This window comes from Sminthopsis crassicaudata, chromosome 3 (assembly GCF_048593235.1).
Source record: "Sminthopsis crassicaudata isolate SCR6 chromosome 3, ASM4859323v1, whole genome shotgun sequence".
In the NCBI taxonomy this organism is placed as follows: Eukaryota; Metazoa; Chordata; class Mammalia; order Dasyuromorphia; family Dasyuridae; genus Sminthopsis; species Sminthopsis crassicaudata.
The window spans coordinates 554,790,242-554,813,015 of record NC_133619.1 but is presented as its reverse complement, the minus strand read 5'-3'; the positions used below and the strand labels follow the sequence as shown (position 1 = coordinate 554,813,015).

Here is a 22,774-nt window from a genome sequence, read left to right as displayed (position 1 = left end):
TTATGATGGACTAAGATGTCAAGAAGAAATTGTTAAGAACCACGGGGACTTGAACCTCTGATTTGTCCATCCCTGGGACTTCTAATGTGTGAAAGTTTCAGCAGCATATAAAACATGATAATTTCAAGCAATAGTAACTGGCATTTATATAGTGATTTGAAGTTTATTATTTAGTTTGCATATATTATTTCAGTTTCATGCTAAATTATAATATAGATACTATAGGTATTATGATCCCCATTTTAGAAGCAAGGAAACTGAGGTTCATTCCAAAACATATGCATAAATAGTTTTCAGCATTCACCTTTTCAAAAACTTGTGTCTCAAATTTTTTCTCCCTTTTTTCCCCTTTCCCTTCCCCTTCCCCTAAATGGCAAGCAACCCAATATATGTTAAACATGTGCAATTCTTCTATACATATTTCCACAATTATCATGTTGCACAAGAAAAATAAGATAAAAAAGGAAAGGAAATGAGAAAGAAAACAAAATGCAAACAAACAATAACAAAAAATGAAAATACTCAGACCCTACAGTCCTCTTTCTAAGTACAGATTACTCTCTCCATTACTTAATATTGAAACTGGTCTGAATCACCTTGAAAAGAGCCATGTCCATTAGAGTTGATCATTGCATAATCTTGCTGTTGCTGTGTACAATGTTCTTTTGGTTCTCCTCACTTCACTTAGCTTCAGTTCATGTAAGTCACTCCAGGCCTTTCTGAAATCATTCTATCATTTGTTATAGAACAATAATACTTCATAACATTCATATACCATAACTTATTCAGCCATTCTCCAACTGATGGGCACCCACTTAGGAAATTAAGATTTATAAAAGAAAAGTGAGATGCCTAGGGTTTCCCAGTTTGTAAGAGTTGGAGGCCATATTCCATAAATTCAGGTCTCTTTGAAAACAAGTCTATTCATTATTCTATGATAGAGGGACCTTTAAAGGTCTCCCAGAGAAGTCAGAACTTTTATAGATAGATAAACTGCTGTCCACAGAGATTCAGTGATAACCTGAAAATCCATCCATGAATTAGAATCAATGATGGGCTTAGAATCTTTTCAATTTCTGATCTAATTCTCTTTTTACCATACTATTTTAAATGTTGTTAAGAAATAAGGGAGCTTATTAAATTGGAGTTCTGGGGCTGGAGCCAAGATGATGGAGTAAAGTCAGGAAGCTTTTGCAGCTCTACCAGTTTCTCTCGAAAACCACATGAAACTTCATCTCATCAATTTTGGCTTTAAGAGGGAATAATTTAATCACTCCATTGGGTATGGAAATTTATCTAACCATATAAACAAGTAAGAGGAGAAAGCGAAAAAGAAAAAGGAGGGGCAGTATGGAAGCAAAGGCAAAAACATTAGGTCAAAAGGTAAGAGAAGGGGGGAAGAGCTGATAAGATATAAGGTAATGGATAGGATGGGCAAAAAAAAAAAATACATGACTGAGGACAGGATGAAAAGAGAGAACAAAAGTATATATAATAGAAAACAGGATGGAAAGAAATACAGATCTGGTAATCATAAATGTAAATGGGAATGGGAAGAACGCTCCTGCTCCCATAAAATGGAAGCAAATAGAGTGGATTAAAAAACAGAATCCTACAATATGTTGTTTACAAGAAACAAATCTGACACAGAGAGACACATACATAATAATGGTAAAAGGCTGAAACAGATTTAGTATGCTTCTGCTAAAATAAAAAAGCAGGGATAGTGATTCTGATCTCAGGTACAGAAAAAGTAAAAACCTATCTTATTCAAAGAGATAAGGAGGGAGAGTGCATCTTGATAAAGGGTACTTTAAATAATGAAGCAGTAATGATATTAAATGTGCATGCACCCAGTGGGAGAGCAGGCAAATTCCTAGAGAAGATTTTAAGACAGTTACAGGAAGAAATAGACAACAAAACTATTCTAGTGTGGGACCTCAACTTTCCCCTCTCAGAATCAGACAAATCTAACCATAAAATAGATAAAAGAAACTAGGGAAATTAATAGGATCCTAGAAAACCTAGATATGATAAAGCTCTAGAGTAAATTGAATAAGGACAGAAAAGTGTATACCTTTTTCTCCATACAATATGGCAGCTATACAAAAATTCACCATTTATTAGAGCATAAAAACCTCAAAATCAAATACAAAAAGGAAGAAATAGTAAATGTTTTCTTTTCAGACCACGATACAATAAAAATTATATTCAATAATGAGCCAGGGAAAGAACGACTAAAAACCAATTGGAAATTAAATAATCTAATTCTAATGAATGAATGGGTCAAACAATAAATCACAGAAACAAACCATAATTTCATCCAAGAAAGTGACAATAATGAGAAAACATATCAAATTTATGGGATTCAGCCAAAGCAATTCTTAGGGGAAATTTTAAATCTCTAAATAGCTACATAAATAAAATAGAGAAGAGGAGATCAATGAATCAGGCATGCAACTAAAAAAAGCTAGAACAAAAACAAATTAAAAACTCCCAATTAAATACCAAATTACAAATTTTGAAACTCAAAGGAGAAATTAATAAAAAATCACTAAGAAAATTATTGAACTAATACACAAAACTAAAAGTTGGTTTTATGAAAAAATTAACAAAATAGATAAACTTTTGGTTAATTTGATCAGAAAAAGGAAAGGAAAAAAAAAAAACCACCAGCATCAAAAATGAAAGGGGTGAACTTACCACCACTGAAAAAGAAATTAAAGCAATATTTAGGAGCTATTTTGCCCAACTCTATGGCAGGAAGTCTGAAAAAATGGATGAATATTTACAAAAATATGTCACTAAGGTTAAAAGAAGAGGAAATAAAATACTTAAATAATCCCATTTTAGAAAAAGAAATTGAACAAGTCATTCATGAACTCCCTAAGAAAAAAGTCTCCCAGTCCAGATGGATTAATAAGTGAATTCTACCAAATACTTACTTAATTCCAGTACTATGTAAATTATTTGGAAAATTAGATAAAGAAGGTATACTGCCAAATTCTTACTATGACACAAATATGGCACTGATGTCTAAACCAGATAGGGCCAAAAAAAGAAAGAAAATTACAGATTAATCTTCCTAATGAAAATTGATGCAAAAATTTAAATAAAATATTAGCAAAGAGATTACAGCAACTTATCAGCAGGATAATACACTATGTGAAATTTATACCAGGAATGCAGGACTGATTCAGTATCAGGAAAACGGTTACCATAATCAACCATATCAATAACAAAACCAACAGAAATCATATGATAACCTCAATAGATGCAGAAAAAGTTTTTGACAAAATACAGCACCCTATTAAAACACTAGAGAACATAGGGCCCATTATCACCACTATATAAACATTGTACTAGAAATTTTGGCTTTAGCAATAAGAAAACAACAACAACAACAACAACAAAAATAAATAAATAAATAAAGGAATTAGAATAGGCAATGAAGAAATAAAACTATCATATTTTGCAGATGATATGATGATATACTTAGAGAATCCTATAGAATCATCCAAAAATCTACTAGAAATACTTCACATTTAGCAAAGTTGCAGTACCTAAAATAAAACCACACTAATTATCAGCATGTCTTTATATTACTGACAAAGCACATCAGGAATAGATAAAGAAATTCCACTTAAAGTTACTGTTGACAAAATAAAATACTTGGGGATCTAGCTGCCAAGACAATCCTTAGAACTATATGAACACAATTACAAAACACTTCTCACAGAAATCAAATCATATCTAAACAATTGGAAAAATATAAATTATTTTATAAGAAATCAAACCATTCTCCAATTGATAATTGGTCAAAGGATATGAACAGACAATTCTCAGATGTTGAAATTGAAACTTATATCCACTCATATGAAAGAGTGTTTCAAAGCACTACTGATCAGAGAATTACAAATTAAGACAACTCTGAGATACCGCTACACACCTGTCAGATTGACTAAGATGACAGGAACAAATAATGATGAATGTTGGAGGAGATGTGGGAAAACTGGGACACTGATACATTGTTGGTGGAGTTGTGAAAGAATCCGGCCATTCTGGAGAGCAATTTGGAACTATGCCCAAAGAGCATGCCCTTTGATCCAGCAGTGCTATTATTGGGCTTATATCCCAAAGAAATACTAACGAGGGGAAAGGGATTTGTATGTGCCAAAATGTTTGTGGCAGCTCTTTTCATAGTGGCTAGAAACTGGAAGATGAATGGTTGTCCATCAATTGGAGAATGGTTGAGTAAATTATGGTATATGAAGGTTATGGAATATTATTGCTCTGTAAGAAATGACTAGCAGGATGAATTCAGAAAGGTTTGGAGAGACTTAAATCAACTGATGCTGAGTGAAATGAGCAGAACCAGATCACTATACACTTCAACAATAATACTGTATGAAGATATATTCTGATGGAAGTGGATATCTTCAACATAAAGAAGATCCAACTCACTTCCAGTTGATCAATGATGGACAGAAACAGCTACACCCAGAGAAGGAACACTGAGAATTGAATGTAAACTGTTAGCACTACTGTCTATCTACCCAGGTTACTTATACCTTCAGAATCCACTACTTAACGTGCAACAAGAAAATTGGATTTATACACATATATTGTATCTAGGTTATACTGTAACACATGTAAAATGTATGGGATTGCCTGTCATCTAGGGAGGGAGGAAAAAATTAATACAAGGGATAATGTTATAAAAAATTACTCATGCATATATACTGTCAAAAAATTTATAATTATAAAATAAATTTTAAAAAAAGGAGGAAAAATATCAGTTCTTCATGGCTGCACCAAACTAATATAATAAAAATGACAATTCTATCTAAATTGGTCTACTTGTTCAGTGCCACAACAAATTGCCAAGACATTATTATATAGAACTAGAAAAAATAATAACAAAATTCATCTGGAAAAATAAAAAGTCAAGAATTTCAATGGGATTAATGAAAAAAAAAATACAAAGGATGGTGACTTAGTAGTTCCAAACCTAAAAGTATATTATAAAGCTAAGCAATAGAATGGTGGATCAATGGAATAGATTATATACATATGACACAATGTCAAAGGCCAAAGCAATCTGGCATTTGATAAAGCCCCAAACTCCAGCCTCGGAAATAAGAATTCAATATTTGACAAAAAATTGTTGGTAAAATTGGGATATAGTGTGTCAGAAACTCAGTATAGACTTATATCTCACACTCCATACCAAAATAACATCAAAATGGATTGTGATTTGGGCATAAAGGATGGTACCATAAACAAATTAGGATAATAAGGGATAATTTACCTATCAAATCTTTGGAGGAGGGAGATTTTATGATCAAGGAAGAACTAGAGAACATTATGTAAGGCATAATGGACAACTTTGATTATATTAAATTTAAAAGTTTTTGTACAAACAAAACCAATAGAAACAAGATTAAAAGGGAAGTATAAAGCTGGGAAAAATCTTTACAGCCTATATTTCTTTTTTTTTTAATTTAATTATAGTTTTTATTTACCAGATATATGCATGGATAATTTTACAGTATTGACAATTACCAAACTTTTTGTTCTAATTTTTCCCCTCCTTCCCCCCTCCCAGATGGCAGGTTGACCAATACATGTTAAATATGTTAAAGTATAAATTAAGTACAATATATGTATACTTTTCCAAACAATTGTTTTGCTGTACAAAAAGAATAGGACTTTGAGATAGTGTACAATTAGCCTGTGAAGAAAATAAAAAATGCAGGTGGACAAAAATAGAGGGATTGGGAATTCTATGTAGCTGTTCATAATCATCTCCTAGAGTTCTGTCGCTGGGTATAGCTGGTTCAATTCATTACTGCTCTAATGGAACTGCTTTGGATCATCTCATTATTGAAGATGGCTACATCCATCAGAATTGATCTTCATACAGTATTGTTGAAGTTTATAATGATATTTTGGTCCTGCTCATTTCACTCAGCATCAGTTCATGTGTCTCCAGGCCTTTCTGAAATCATCCCGTTGGTCATTTCTTACAGAATAATAATATTCCATAACATTCATATACCACAATTTATTCAGCCATTCTCCAATTGATGGGCATCCATGTAGTTTCCAGTTTCTGGCCACTGCAAAAAGGGCTGCCACAAACATTCTTGCACATACAGGTCCCTTTCCCTTCTTTATATACTACTGGGATATAAATCCAGTAGTAACGCTGCTGAGTCAAAGGGTATGCACAGTTTGATAACTTTCTGAGCATGGTCTCCAGAATGGCTGGATGTATTCATAATTCTACCAACAATTGTCCCTGTTTTCCCACACCCCCTCCAACATTGCGCATTATTTTTCCCTGGCATTCTAGCCAATCCAAGAGGTGTGTATTGGTATCTCAGAGTTCTCTTAATTTGCAATTCTCTGATTAATAATGATTGGAGCATCTTTTCATTTGGCTAGAAATAGTTTCAATTTCTTCATCTGAGAATTGTCTGTTCATATCCTTTGACCATTTATTAATTGGAGAATGACAGCCTATATTTCTGATAAAGGTCTCATTTCTAAAATATATAACACTGTGTCAAATTTATGAGAATATAAGTAATTCCCCAATTAATAAATGGTCAAAAATATGAAGACAATTTTCATATGATTAAATTAAAGCCATTTATAATATGAAAAAATGTTCTAAATCACTATTGATTAGAGAAATACAAATTAAAATAACTCTGAGGTACCACCACATACCTTTCAGATTGGCTTAGATGACAGGAAAAGATAATGATAAATGTTGAAGTAGATGTGGGAAAACTGGGACACTAATGCATTGTTGGTGGAATTATGAAATGATCCAACCATTATGGAGAGCAATCCGGAACTATGCTCAAAAGGCTATAAAACTGTTCATATCCTTTGATCCAGCAGTGCCATTATTGGATCTCTATCACAAGGAAATCTTAAAGGAGGGAAAAGGACTCACATCTGCAAAAACAATTTTTGTAGCACCTCTTTTTTGTGGTAGCAAAGAATTGGAAAAGGAGTGGATGCCCAGAGTGGATGCCCATCAATTGGGGAATGGCTGAAAGCTGTGGTACATGAAGGTAATGGGACATTATTAGTTTATAAAAAATGGTGAACAAGCTGATTGTAGAAAGGCTTGGAAACATTTCTATGAACTCATGTTGAGTGAAACAAGCAGAATCAGGAATACATTGTACACAATAACAGCAAGAATGTGTAGTAATCAATTATGAATGGCTTGGTTGTTTTCAGTAGTTCAGTGATTCAAAGAAATCTTAATAAACTTTGGACAGAAAATGCCATCTGTGTCCAGAAATACATCTAAGGAGATTGAATGTAAATCAACCCATGCTATGTTCACTTTTTTTTCTGTTGTTTTTTTTTTTATCTCTCTCTTGTTCTGATTTTTATCTCCCAACATGATTCATAAACAATGTATATTAAAAATAAATAAACTTACTAAGGGAACAAATTACTGCATGAAGTTTTATATGAATGGATGAGCTAATCTTTGTTAAATTATAGAACTAGTAAATCTCCTAATTATTGTGCAATAACTAAAAATAACCAAGAGGACAAATGCAGAATAAATTATCATACTAATCATTAATACATAGATACATAAATGACTCTCAATTCTATATTATTTTAATCCATTATGCAACTTAGTTTTAAAAACTTTTTTCCAGAATAAAGCAGGACCCATAGTCTTCTTTTTTGTATTTAAAGCTCTCTCTCTGTCTGTCTCTCTCTTTTTTGAATGAGTGGAATAAATGGTTGGAATTGCACAGCCTTGGCAAAATCTTTTCATTACAAGGATATTTCTTTTTCTCCATTGAATAAATCTCCCATTCTTATTCCCAGGCTTCTAATTATTTGATTATTTTGACACACTTAAAATGCTGGCTTTTTTAATATTATAAACTTTATTTTCTGTATTTTTCTGAGATTCTGCTGAGTATCAAGACATCAATATGTGACTATATGCATCTCATTTTTTTTATTCATTCATCTAGCTATCCAGTCATTCAACACTTGGTTAAGCTCTACAAGGAACAGAAAAGCAGTGATAGAGTGATTACTAAGTTGGCTCTGGCATCAGAAGGGTTCAAGTGGTACTTCTGAATCATTTTGGTTAAGTGATGCTGGTCAAATCACTTTATCTTTAAGTGCTTCTTGACAACTGGCTAATACTTTAAATTGCAGAACACATGTTTAGCGAGTTTCCTTCCCTAGAATGCTGTATACAAATGCTTCCAACTTTCAGAGTAATTCTAATGATTGAAAAGTGTCCTTCATCTGCAGAAGACCCTGTTTCATAGTCAGGCTTATCTTGACAACCAAGAAACTTAGAGACAGGAGTGAATGGTAGTGGTTGTTTTTTTTTTGTTTTTTTTTTTTTTGTTTTTTTTTTTTATTCTCAAGAGAACCAAAATGACATTACTATGTTGGAATCAAGGTTCAATGTGTCCAGCTATGACTGGTCATAACAATATAATCTCTGTAGACCCAACCATGCTTTGGGCACAAATAGTGAATATTTGAAGTGGAGTTGTCTCTAAATATGCATATATTATATTTCTTTTGAGCTACTACAATTGTACTTTATTCATAGAGTACAATGACTTCTTTGATATGGGAGGTAAAGGGCAAATAGAAAAATGAATGAACAGAAATAGGGGAAAAGAGGGAAAAGAAGATGCAGATATTGATCTTTGTTACAATAGTATGTCCAATAAATGGAAATATTAAAAACAATAATTGGAATATTTTGAGAGGGAGAGACAGAAACAGAGAGACAGAGATAGAGAGACAGAGAGAGAGAAAGGAAGAGATCTTGGTCAAGTCACTTCGACTTTCATCTCCTTATTTGTGAAATGAATGGATTAACATAAATGGTCACTAAGGTCTCTTCTAATTAGCTCAGCATGGTTTGCTAATAGAATAAAAAATCCTGCTCTGATTCTTCACCTGTTCAAATTCTTCTTTCTCTTCAAAGGCTGTTTCTCAGAGATCCTCCCTTAATTTACTGATAAATATGTTTTTCATTTCTCCAAATATCTCTGCACCTTTTTAATACTTTGCCTATTGATATTATTGTATTTTATACTAGAATTATTTATGTACATGTTTTATTCATTTGCTGGATTTAAAGTTCCCAGGGAAAGGAAAACCTTCTTTATTTTAGGAAATCACTCCATGCCTCTGACCCTCAACTGCCTAAAGATTATTGTATTGGTAAAGGTAGGATTAATTGATCTCTAAGGACCTTTCTAAATAGAAGATCAAAAAATTCTATGAAGTAATATCTGAGTAGAATAACTCAGTGAATATCAGCATTCAATGAGATGAAAAGAAGTTATTTTCAGCCCATTTGTTTTAGGTAGTAGACAGATTAAACTCAATGATTTTTCCTATTCATTAAATTCTTTCACATTAGTTAGAGGTCATTCCATTTGCAGCATGTTCCTTGCTTAAGCTGCTTTGCACTTCTTCATAATATATGACTGGTGCTTTGTAGAGAACATTAAAAACACACACACAATTGAAAGCTTACTTTTATGGGTGGGAAGGAGGAAAATTGGAAAAGGGGATGTTTTACTATAGAAGACATTAATAATTGTTATTTATTTATTTATTTTTATTGCATTTATTTATGTCTAGTCTTGTAATTTCATTGCAGGGAATTTCTGAGCTTTGAAACTCCCTCTACTCATGTGAAAAGCAATTGTTCTTAGAATGTTATCTTAGAAAGTTACTTGGGAACAAAAAGATTACATGATTTTCCCATGTCATACATTTAATATATGTCAGAAGTAACACTTTTATTCAGTTCTTTTGGATTATACCACACTCATTCCCTTATATAATATTACATAAAATTCCATGGTAATGATGATGACATTCTTTTAAAATCTATTTTTTCATTTGTGAAATAAAACAAGTATTTCCATAATCTAATATAATAAAAAGGATAATCACACATGAAACTGCAAATCCATGATGGACAACTTGGAATTCATTTTAAATATATAATGAAATTATTATATATATATATATATATTTTCTTTTTCCCTTTCACTCACCCTAGAGATGGCTACCATTAAACACAAATATTTGTGTGTATATGTACATATGTGTATATAATTTATATTATATATACATATATGTGTATAATTTATATAATATATTTGTGTACATATTATATATATATGTAATCATTCTATACATAATTCTATTCATAAATTCTTTCTGTGGATGCATTCTTGGATTATAGTTTTATGGTTTAAAAATATTTCCATATGTAGCATTGATTTAAACCAGAGATTTTTAATGTGCATGTCCATGGAGACAGAGGTTCTGCAAAGCTGAATGGGTGGGAAAAGCATATTTATTTCCATTAATCTCTAACTGAATTTAGTATTCCTTTCAATTGTGAATGAAGGCAATAAACAGCATTCTGGTGAAATCTCTAGGCTTCTCCAGACTGCCAGTGGATTCCTTGACACACACAAATAGATAAGAATTCCTAAAGGAGGTGACCATCATCCATCCTCTTCTTTTTATAGATGAGGAAATTGAGATGCAGAAAGTTTCAATGGTTGGCTAAGGTCTCATGGGTAAGGGAGCATGGGGTGGTAACTTTGGAGAGGGACCAAAAGCAATTTAAGTCTTGGTCCCTACTCTTTAGGTACTCTGATAGAAACTGGGGATAAGAACATTTATGTCTTTCCAGGTTTTCCTGAAACCCAATTATTCATCATTTCTTTTCTTAACTTTTTTTTTTTTTTGGTAAGGCAAAAAGGATTAAGTGACTTGCCCAGGGCCACACAACTAGTAAGTATTAAGTGTGTGAATTTGATTTTGAACTCAGGTCCTCTTAACACCAGGGCTCCACTGAGCCATTCAACTGCCCCATCATTTCTCATACAACATTAATATTCCATCATATTCATATACCACAATTTATTCAGCCATTCCTCAACTGATGGGCATTCCCCTTGATTTCCTTTTTTTTTTTTTTTTTTGCTGAGGCAATTGGGATTAAGTGACTTACCCAGAGTCACATAGCTAAGAAGTATTAAGTGTCTGAGACCAGATTTGAACTAGGTCCTTCTGACTTCAAGGCTGGTGCTCTATCCACTGCACCACCTAACTGCCCCTTGAGTTCCAATTCTTTACCACCACAAAGAAAGCTGCTATAAACATTTTTATATCTGTGGGTGTATGATCTCTTTGGGATGCAGACCTAGTAGAGGTTTTACAGAGTTAACAAGTATGCACAATTTTATAATTAAGGGCTGTTCTTGCTTTTTATTTACATCCTCAATCTTTTTGATTTTTATTTATATTCTCAACCATTTCCACAGATCTCAGAACATTAAGTGATTACTAATATATGCTAATTAATTGAATGCTGCTATTCCCACAGCACTGGTAGTATAGGTTTCATAAGAATTCCAAGAACAAAAGTATAAAGTGAATTCAGGGAAAAAAATGGCATCAGGGAATTAGTCAAGTAGGACTTTGATTTTCTGTGGCTTTTTGGCTAAATGAGATTAAAAAAATATATGGTAAATCAGGTAAATTGTACTCATTCAATCACAGCAATGCTATCTCTGCTTGGAGTTCCAAAGTAGGCAAAAATAACTCATTGTGGAAGCAGCATTGTCTTTGGAGATAGAATCTGAAGGGATGACATGACTGGCCCCAAAGAAGAAGGAAAGAGGAATATCCTCAGAGCTGATGAGAGACTGCCCAAGGAGACCCTGGTTTTCCTATGTTCTGTTTGATGGCTGAAGTAAGTGAGACCCAAAGATGATGTGGCTTTCTCATAGCAACACAGTGCCACTGGCAGAATTCCATCCATTCCTGATTCTAATGAGCCAGCACTTTACAGGAATAGAAATACAAAGAAAAGATAATTTATAAGCAATGAATGATAGATTCTTCTATTGTTTCTATATGGCAATGAGATGGAATGCATTCATCTCTGATGAATTAAAAATAATTCTCAAACAGAATCAAAGGAAAGGCAGAATTACTGTGGGTGTGAGCACCATGCAACATTTAGCAAATAGAGAATTCTGATGAAGAACAGCTAGAGAATATATCATCAAGGAAGAGAAAAGAGACTGGTCATGAGGGAAAGGTGAAGGATAGAAGGTGGACAGCCAGAGTGTTAAACAGGTACTGACAGATTGATGGGAGGAATCAAGGAAGGCCCACAGGAAGATTGGATGGTAACTATTTGGGAGGACATGGTCAAGGGTTGAACAGGATGGACAAACCTGATAATTGCAATCCAAATTGATTGATGAGATCATACGTTAATTTGATTATTTCAGTGATACTTATAGTGTTGGTAGAGTTCAGTAGAGGAAGCAAGTCTGAAAAAAGCTTCAGAGAGCTTGATGGGAAAATTGAAATCTAATTTGGTTCTCAAACTTGGGTGGTACTTTGAGGAAAGAGCATTTCTCCTGTAGAGGAAGCTGAATGACTAATTTGGGATATAGAAAAACTCCCAGGCAACTTTAAGAGATAGTGAATAAGAAAGCTACATGTTTCCTAAGAAATAAAAATCTAATACTATACTATAATACAAAATATTGTGCTAAATGTAATATAGTTCATCTGCTGATCTAAGGACTGATTATTTCCTGGCAAAGATTATTCTATAAGCTTCTTGAGTACAGGAACAATTTTTGGTTTGGGGGAAGGAGGGTTTATTATTGTCTAACACAGTGATAAGTATTTAATAGAGTTTTATTGGTCAATACACTGAAAGATAAGGGTAACTGAAATTTTCATAGGATGTTCCAAAAATATTAATGCAGTGCTAAGTTGTTAAACATTTAAGCATTTAAAACTATTAAACCTTGAAACTGCAATAAAACATTTTGGACACCCTGTGGGATTTTTAAAATTTTTATTCTACTTTATTTTTAATTTATGGCAAAGAATAAGTATTTCCGTAACAGTATAATAAAAATAATGATTGCACATGAAACAGCAAATCTGTTATTTACAACTTGAAATTTCTTTTAAATATATAATAAAGTTATCCTATAAATTTCTTTTGTTCCTTTTTTTCTTTGCTCCCATCCTAGAAATGGCTACCGTTAGTCACAAATATGTATATATATGTAAAAACATTCTATATGTACTTCTATTTATCAGTTCTTTCTTTGGAGGCAGATAGTGTTTTCCTTCACATATCTTTTGCAGTTAATTTGTATTGTTTATAGTAGTCAAAAGTAACATTCCAAATTGTTCTTAAAACAATATTGCTATTACTGTATACAACATTCTCTTGGTTCTGCTCATTTATCTTATTTGCTTATCTTATCTTATTTGAGCTTTGCATTAGTTCTGACATTGGTACCTCAGGTATTATTATTCATGTTTTAAAAATGAGGAAGCTGTGGCTTAAAGAAGCTAAATGTCTATTGTCATAATTATTGTGTCAGATGTGGAATCTGAATCCATCTTAATTTTTTTCACAACCTTAAGGGCAGCTTTCTGCAGGTTAAATCTTGAATATTTTACATACTTCCAGGTCTCTAGAGGTGAAATGAATGCAAGAATAGAGAGAGACCAGAATCCAGTGAAGATTGGGTTATGGGGCTAATGAGCAGCTGGGAGAATGTAAGAAGAGATGGATCACTTCTTTATAATCTTGAATGACTAATATGGAAGACTTTGTGCAGTGGCAATAGTTTAAGGCTATACAGGGAGAGTGAGAGAAAGATACAGAGAGGGAGAGAGAGATAAGAGGTAGAAAAGGAGAGAGAAGGAGAAGAGGGAGAGAGACACAGAGACAGAGAGAAACAAAGAGAGAAAGAGAAGGAAGGAGGGTCATACACACACACACACACACACACACACACACACACACACACACACACACACACAAAACCAAAGCCAAAATGAGAGCCAGACAGACAATGAATGAATGAATGAATATGAGTATCAGAGAGTACATCCATATGTACATATGTCCTTAGATTTCACTGTGGGAGATAAAAATGGAGAGAGGAAAGAAAGAAGGTACAAGGGTAAATGAAAATAATTTGTTTTTTGCCAATTACAAGCTATGCGCTGTGGGGAACATAAAGATGTTTAAAATATGATGTTTGTACTCAAGGAGCTTTTCTACCTATTTTTCTTCACTCCCATTTTGTCCTTACTTAGCATTTTTGAAAAGCAAACTGGTGAGGGAGGAAAATGTTCATTTCACCTTGTCACCTTTGTGAGTTTTCTTGCTTACTATATTTCTTTTCAAGATTGTGTTGCCTGGGTAGCTCTTGATCTCAGTTATCACTTCCCCTTCTCACTCCCCCATTCCTTCTGTTCTCATTTCCCTATCAAGTTGTGAGCTATTCATTCATTCTTTAATTTCCTTCTCACTCATTAGCTCAGCATTCCCCACCTCCTCCCCCTCTTTATTGTGGGAGCAAAAAGCCAACCTCTGCTGAATGTGGGAAGTGACACTTACCTCTCTGTTGGGATGCAGATATGTTCTAAAGGCAGTTACTGTGTGTCAGCTTCCAGAAATATTCTTTCTTTAATCATTTGGTGAAATGTCTGAGACTCTATGAGATAATTCATTAAGCATTAAAGGTTTTAAGTGATTATCTCTACCTTTTCATTGGTTGATTGAGTAGTTAATTTTGATTGCTAAGATCTCATTCACCTGAAAATCCTATTTTTTTAATTGTAGTTTTTTATTTACAAGATATATCTATGGGTAATTTTTCAGTATTGACAATTGCAAAACCTGTTGTTCCAACCTTTCTCCTCCTTCTCCCCAACCTTTCCCCAAGATGGCAGGTTGGCCAATACATGTTAAATATGTTAAAGTATAAGTTAAATACAATATATGTATACATGTCCATACAGTTATTTTGCTGTACAAAAATAATCAGACTTTGAAATAGTGTACAATTAGCCTGTGAAGGAAATAAAAAATGCAGGCAGACAAAAATAGAGGGATTGGGGATTCTATGTAGTGGATCATAATCTCCCAGAGTTCTTTTGCTGGGTGTAGCTGGTTCAATTCATTATAGCTCTATTGGAGCTGAAAATCCTATTTTTTATATGAAAATCCCATGCTTAGTATTTCCAATTTATAGGGGAGTTGTAGAATGTTAAACATTGAAGGAATCATAGGTTTCAGAAGGAGGAATGACCTTAGAGGTCTAGTTTAACCTCCTTAATTTATAATTTTGAGTCCCAGAGAGGTTAAATGACTTTCCCAACTCTATACAGGCATTTAGGAGTAAAGTTGAGAGTTGATCCTAGATATGATTCCAAATATACTGAAAATACTGTACTACTTTCTCATTTTGAAGAAGGAGGAAAAGGAGAAATAATTCCCTTTTCTAAAGTATATTTGGGTTGATAAAACATTTTGATTTGAACAACCCTGTGAGATAAGTGGTGGAAATATGCATTTTCTATCATTTGTAAATGACATAATAAATGTTCCACATGTTCCAAATTTGAAAACTTCTTTAGGTACAGGATAATTTGGACCTTATAACTTACCTATGAGAACATATCTAAAGTGAAATTGTTCTCATCTTACAAATGAGGAAATTAGAGCTAAGGAAGAAGTTTCCATATGACTTCTACTGTTCTTTTTTCTGCATAAGGTGCTTTGTTTTAGTATGGTCAACATGTATCGAAGAAACTCCTCCCCTTCTTTATTGAGGAGAGGGTGAAAGATGAAAACTGATGAAGAAAGAGAATGGCCAGAGGAGTTATGTCCTTTAAGCTATGAGGTTCTCTGACTATTAGAGTTACCAGCACAAATGCATATTTGTGTACTCCCCTTGTTCCTTGAAATAGAAGATCAGGTGGAGGGAAGGAGAAAGAAGTAATTATCTTTCTCTTGCATATTTGACGGGTACCAGGCATCTTCCTATGAAAGGCATGTAATAAAAGTGGGAAATATATAATTCTAATTTCATTCTCCTTAATATGTAACACAGTGTAGAGGTAACCCTGAGTTCCTGAAATCTATTCCAGTGGAAGACAATAAACTTGAGAAAGATCATAATGGGCTTGTTTTACATAATTTCCTTTCCTGAGATCTAGGACCTGTGCCATTAGCAGACAAATCATTAAATTAGACAAAAAAACTGGTTTTCTTCTGTAGATAATGGTAAAAAGTCATCTTTATATGTTAATTAATCCCATTATTAGATACTTATGAAGTCATATACCAGCAGGAAAAAACCCACAGAGTTGTACAAGCACTGCCCTCTTGAGAACTGATCCAGCTTTCAAATAGGATTTTTCTTATTTGTGTCGTTGTTGAGCATCCTGAATCTCATTTGATTAGGGATCACAAGTCCAAACTAGAAGGGAAACAAGAAAATTTCTTTTCTAAGTTCTCATTTTTGTCTAATCCCTCTTCCAGTGGCAAAGCCAATGAAGTGGAAAGGTTTTAATATTATGTGGATGGTAAACAATGTGTCAACTTTCTTTTTCTAAGTAGATCTTTAGTGATCTTTCCACAGTTTGTCACCCTGCTTCTTCCTCTCCAACACTCTATCCCTCCATCCTCCATCCTCCTCCCAACCAATCAGTTTCCACTGTGAATTGACATGATTATTTGGGGATAACAGGAAGATGTCCTGGGCTGATTTCCACATTGACTGATAAAGGATAAAACAGAACTTTAGAAAATACTAATTTGTTCTCTCTTTTCCTCTCATGGAGAAAAACTTCTTGGGTCTTGTTTTTGCTACTTTACACTGTTAAATACTTCATTAGAGTCTAAATGACCATCCAAAAATGACCATTGTGAATACAATGGAAACTGATTTGTTGGGGAGGGAAGAAGGGTGGAGGGATAGAGAGGCAGAGAGAAAGAATCAGGGTAACAAACTGTGAAAAGATCACTAAAGATCAGTCATTTTTCTTTTTAATCAAAACAACCCACAAAACCATATTCTGAGTTTGGATGGGGTTGCAATCAGCCCTGGGAAAAGGAATACCCAAAGGGAGAAAACCACAGCTTTTCAAAATGAAATTCACTGTAGTGATGCTGAATTAGTCTGGTTCTGAGATCGATAAGCATGATTACTAAATGACATAATTTTCTCCTCTTGCTGACCGGGAGTCAGAAAAAGCATTGTCCAGTATCTTGGGCAACTGGAATCATTTCCTCTGCTCAATAGCAGAAGCATGCAATCAAAAGGCAAAAATGACCCAATCTCCCTGAAATTATTTTCATATAGTATGATGGTGTGGAAGTCTTTGATTGTGGAGTTAAAATTGGCTTAGGCACATAGCTACTCATATACTCATAGTTTTTTTTTTTTTTTTTTTTTTATAAAATGAGGAGTTAGACAAGAAAGTTTCCAGTGCCCCTTCTAACTTGAAACTCATGGTCCCTAACCAAGTGAGATGCAGAATGCTTTCCAACTACACAAATAAGGAAAATCCTGCTTGAGGATTTTCTCAGGTCTCAGGAGGAGAGTGCTTATAAAACACTATGCAGTTCTTCAAACCAGTATTTGATTTCACAAGTATCTAAAAATGGAATTAATTAACTTATAAAAGCAACTTTTTGCCATTATTTATAGAAGAAATTAATTTTTCTTGTTTACTGTCTGCTAGTGGCACAGTTCTTAGGTCTTGAGAATGGAAGTTATGTAAAACAAGTCCATTATGATTTTAACAAATTCCAAAAAAATATTTTTAGATGGGTCATCATCTGAACATGGGAAATAAATTTATGTATACTGACAAATTCTACTTTTAAAAAATGTTTTTAGAATATTTTTTCTCATAGATTCCTGGAATTTATTTTGGTAAATTCCTTTTTGGTAATCAAGGAAATCTGGATCTGTATGTTTTAGGATACAGGAAATCCAAAACTGTCAGCAGCAATCTGAGACTGACTTTACTTCTTTCTCAAAAATAAGTTAACACCCACGGCTTTTATCCTGAAAGTAAGATGAGGAGAGCTGAGAGCATCAAACTGAGTAAAAAGATTTCACAATCATTAACAGTGCCAAATCCAGCAGCTCTACAATAAATACCCAGCTTCATCCACAAGGGGGCCTAATGATTCCAATTATCCACAGAGCAGAGAAAATATAGGCAACTGAAAAGGGCAAGGAAATAGCAATCCTCATTCCACCCATTATTCTCTCTGTCTTTTCCCCCACTGAATGCCCAATGAGTTATAAGTTTGAGGCTTTTATCATCTGGGGTCAATTGTAGTCTTTTAGATGAAAGATGGAAAGGCAATCAAATTCAGTGCATCTATTTTTCAGATGAGGAAACTGATCCAATTTCACACAGGTCAGAAATAAGAAAGGTTACTTTAATTTCACATTTCTTTAAATTGTACCATTCTTCTGGTAGAGATACAGTGGTATGATGTAGTGAGAAGTTGGGAGTCTTGGGATCTCATCCTTTTTTTTTTTTTTTTTTTTTTTTTGCTATTATATAACTCACTATATTTAAATTCTTTGGGTTACTCCTATAAGATGAAAATTCTGGATGGAAAGACTCAAAGATTCCTTCCAATTTTTTTTAAAGAGATTTTTTTCCCCTAGCCTTTTTCTCTCCCAGACTACACCTAAGATTATATAAGTATTAATAATGAAATTGCCATTTCCACTTTGTTTGGTTACATATCTACAACAAAGATATCAAACAAGTGGCCCCTGACCTGCACTCAGCCCACAAGACTCTCCAGTGTGACCCAAACAATTAAAATACAATGGGGAAATATTTAATATAATAATTTTAAAAATACAATAGAACATGTAATATTAAAAATACAAATTAAGTCAGTATATAGCCCACAAGGATGCTTATGTATGTCCTACTGGCCCCTGTTTTGATATGAATCGGACACCACTAGTGTTCAATTCAGTGTTATGGAGCTGTCCAAGACACTGGGGGTATAGTTAGTATGTGTCAGAAGAAACTTAGGCATTCCTCTAAAGCCTGCTTTCTGTTTATTATGCCATGCTACCTCATTTAACAAGTCTATGAATTTCTAATAAATAATAAATAGGGAAATTCAAAAGGCCAAAATAGTATGGTAAGAAAGCCAGAGAAGGGGACGGTAGAATAAATAAACAGAATAATCAATCTCTGAACAAGAATGTATATATTAGAATGAAGTTCAGAGGTTCATAGACTTGAAACAGAAAATAAACTTTAGAAATCAACTAGCCCTAATCCAGATGGGTGGTACAATAAATAGAGTATCGGACTTGGAATCAGAAAGATTCATCTTCATGATTTTCAATTTGGCCTCAGACACTAGCTGTGTGGCCCTAGACAAGTCATTTAATCTTGTTTGCCTCAGTTCTTCATCTATGAAATAAACTGGAAATGAAAATTGCAAACTATTCCAGTACTGTTGCCAAGAAAACTCCAAAATGGAATTATGAAGTTGTACACAACAGAAACAATTGAACAGCAACAACAGTCCAAATTGCCTTTTTTTTACAGATTAGGAAACTGAAACTCAGAGAGAGATGATGCATTTCCCTTTCAATCCCTCCACTCATGGAGAAATATTTTTAAATTATTAAGTAAAATAATTATGTAAATGTTAAGTAATATATAAATAAAATTTAATAAATTATATCAAGATAATAATTTTATGGATTTGAGATAAGAAAATCTGGAATAATCATTGTGGTGAATCAGTTAGGGAAGAATAGTAAAGCACTGAGCCAAATATTGAATCTACAAATGGGAAAAGGAGGCAGCTTTTAAGAAGCTCACATTCAAATGGTAGAGACAAAAAAATCAATGTGGATGGTTTCTGATGAAAAGTGGCAAAATAGATATTTAGATTTCTTCTTTAATGTTATTTCCAGTGATAAAATTATTATAGTTGTGATATTGAACCATTTGGTTTTGTGCCAGGTTTTGTGACAAATAATTTTCTTTTCTGGGTCTTTATTAGTTATGGCTGTAGCATCTCCAGAAGTAGTTGCCAGGCTGCATCTCCACAAACATTGCTTCCTAGGATGCTGTTTAAAGGTAGTGTTCCCAAGGCTGTGGGGTTCAGGATGATGGAATGTCCCCCATCTGAGTTCTTGAAAAGAGACATGAGTTGAAGTACTCCTGGTGGTTTAACTTGACTGATACACACTGAGTTGCTTGCTACTTTAGGTAGTTACCTTATGTATAACCTTATGTATACCTAGCTCTTGGTAGGGATGACTGGAATATCCTATACATGATTTGTTTGCTCAGATGATCACTATGAGGGATAATCTGGAAGCAGGAATAGCACTTTACTGCTACTTGTAGGGTCTCTTTACTTCACTGCCTATCAGCCACGTTTGTTCAGAAGTCATTGCTACTCGTGATGAGGGAAAGGTGTCTTTAGGGCCTAGTCTGTAAACAGTATTGTTCAGTTTGAGAGGCTCTTGCATTCAGATTTCTGGGTTGTCCCCATCAGGTTCTGAATGGGAATAGTGGTTATACTGGTTTATATTTCCTGGAACATACTGCCTCCTATCTTTCTCTCAAAGTGTCTTGCATATAAAATGAAATAATCTGCAGAAATTTAAAATAAATGATAATAAAAATGAAAAAAATCTTAGTGTGCAAAGATCATTCCTTAAATTATTGTGCAAAATATATTATTTCAATTTTATCAAATATGAAATAGCCTCAGAGAGGAAAAATGACATATCTGAGGTGACAAACCCATAAATGTATAAGATCTAGGCCCAAACTGGACTAGGTCTCATGCCTCCAAGTCCAACTAAATTTCCACTCCATCAGCTGCCTGTTTATGATGTAATTTGCTTCAGGTCCCAATTATATCATGTTCAATATCCAAAGTGCTTGTCCTGGATCATGGCTGGCTTCCAGCTGAGACTGTAAACAATGATTATTGGACAAAAGCAACAGACTTGTCGATTTGATGTCAGAGCCCAATAAATGAATGATCTGTGGTTTTCAGAGTTTCATCCTTTCCCAGAACTGATGCCTTTTTCTTTTTTCCCAGAAGTATCGCTATCAAGATGAAGATGTTCCACATGATCATACTTTACCTCGTCTAACCCATGAAGTAAGAGGACCTGAACTTGTTCACGTGTCTGAGAAGAACCTGTCACAAATAGAAAATGTGCATGGATATGTCTTACAATCCCACATTTCGCCGCTGAAGGTGAGCAAAGCTGATATTTGTCTATTATGTCAGACAAAGATACTGGGCACCTAGTCTGCAAGTCTAAAAGTTGTTTGGTGAGTTATTTCAAGGAGTCTTTTTCTGAAATCCCATTAATTCCTTTAATCACTGCAAGACCCTACTGACAAATGTGCTGTTATTAGACAGAAGCAGTTCTGACAAATGATGCATAAAGTCTTTGTGTGATTCTTATGGAATAGCTGAAGGTGAAATATTAAAGACAAAAGCAAAAACATAAAAAGGAAAAGGGGAAAAGGAACTCAAACTTCTCTCCTTTTATGGATTGGATCAGAAATTTAGGAAGAAAATATACTCTGCTTGCTTTGTGTTCTATTCCCCATGTGGAAATTTTGCCTTTCATTTTGCCATGTGATCTTCCAGGAAGCTGGTGGTCAGATATCCTTTCTGTCTGTTAGCATATGTTGAACAACCCTTGCTTTAATTCTCCTTTAGCTGTAAATGATCTCTGGATAAGTAATGGATCTTGACAGATTAAGGCAGGCATATGAGAAGAGATTTTTTATGTGCTTAGTCTTTACAGCAATTCGTAGCTTTTTTTGGAGGGTAAAGAAAAATGGACCAAAGGCAACTTTGGTCATCCATATAGTACAAAAGAAAATATTAGATAAGTAGATAATATTGAACAGTGAAGAATCTATAGCTATTAATATGGGAAAGAATTATATAATATCTGCTGCCTGAACATTACTGTTCAGTAATTCTATTCAATTAAATGTTGAAAATATTTTAAAAGATCTGTTGAATGCTAATTGCTGAGAGACAGATTTAAAAGAATAGTTTAAGTTTGTGGGGTTTTTTTGCTTTTGTAACAATTAGTTTGAATGGCATGAAATAGAATATCCAGAGTGCTCTAAGAGCCACACTTGTTTCCTTTCTCCTTTAGTTTTAAATGACATCTAAGTAAATCATAAGAACACAAGTTGCAGAGGTCATTTGTATTATATGGATAACCAAAAGTTGATGTTTGCTGATGGAATACTTTCTGCATGTAGACAGTGGTCCTCAAACTTTTTAAATAGGGGGCCAGTTCACTGTCCCTCAGACAGTTGGAGGGCCGGACTATAGTAAAAACAAAAACTCACACTCTGTCTCCGCCCCTCAGCCCATTTGCCATAACCTGGTGGACAGCATAAACATCCTCAGCGGCAGCATCTGGCTCCCGGGCCTTAGTCTGAGAACCTCTGGTGTAGAATGCAGAATAGAATCGAGGAGATCTCTTTCTAGGGAATGGCTTGTGGTTTGGCCCATTTGGAATTATATACTTCGGAAAAGCTGAGATTGGTATAGGAAGTATAATATAGGTGATGGAGTAAATCTTGAGGGCAATGCCATGGAAGCAGAAAAATAGATAGTAGAAAGTAAAGAAAACAAATAGTTTTGTGTTGTATATTTTATTACATTTTCATCCTTAAAATTTTTTATGGAGGGCATAGTATGACTTTGTAGGGATAGTGTTCTTGTTGTAAAGAAACTCCTCCCACTGATATAAAATGGCTCCTCCCCTTTAGCCAGGTATTTTAGAATTACTGGAGGCTTTTGAGAGGTGGCTTT

General features: G+C 34.0%; 1 protein-coding gene across 21 annotated transcripts in view; it reads left to right on the top strand.

Annotated features, from left to right (window-relative positions):
* The window catches only part of DLG2 (discs large MAGUK scaffold protein 2), a 2,604,243-nt gene that overhangs the window by 1,301,754 nt on the left and 1,279,715 nt on the right, over nucleotides 1–22,774 (top strand). For 14 of the 21 annotated variants that reach the window (XM_074304592.1, XM_074304594.1, XM_074304588.1 and 11 more), the window contains one exon: nucleotides 21,020–21,181. In XM_074304592.1, coding sequence (XP_074160693.1) covers nucleotides 21,020–21,181 — 162 coding nt within the window. The remainder of the gene's footprint in view (nucleotides 1–21,019; nucleotides 21,182–22,774) is intronic. The other 7 variants (XM_074304589.1, XM_074304586.1, XM_074304600.1 and 4 more) reach the window with 1 other exon arrangement.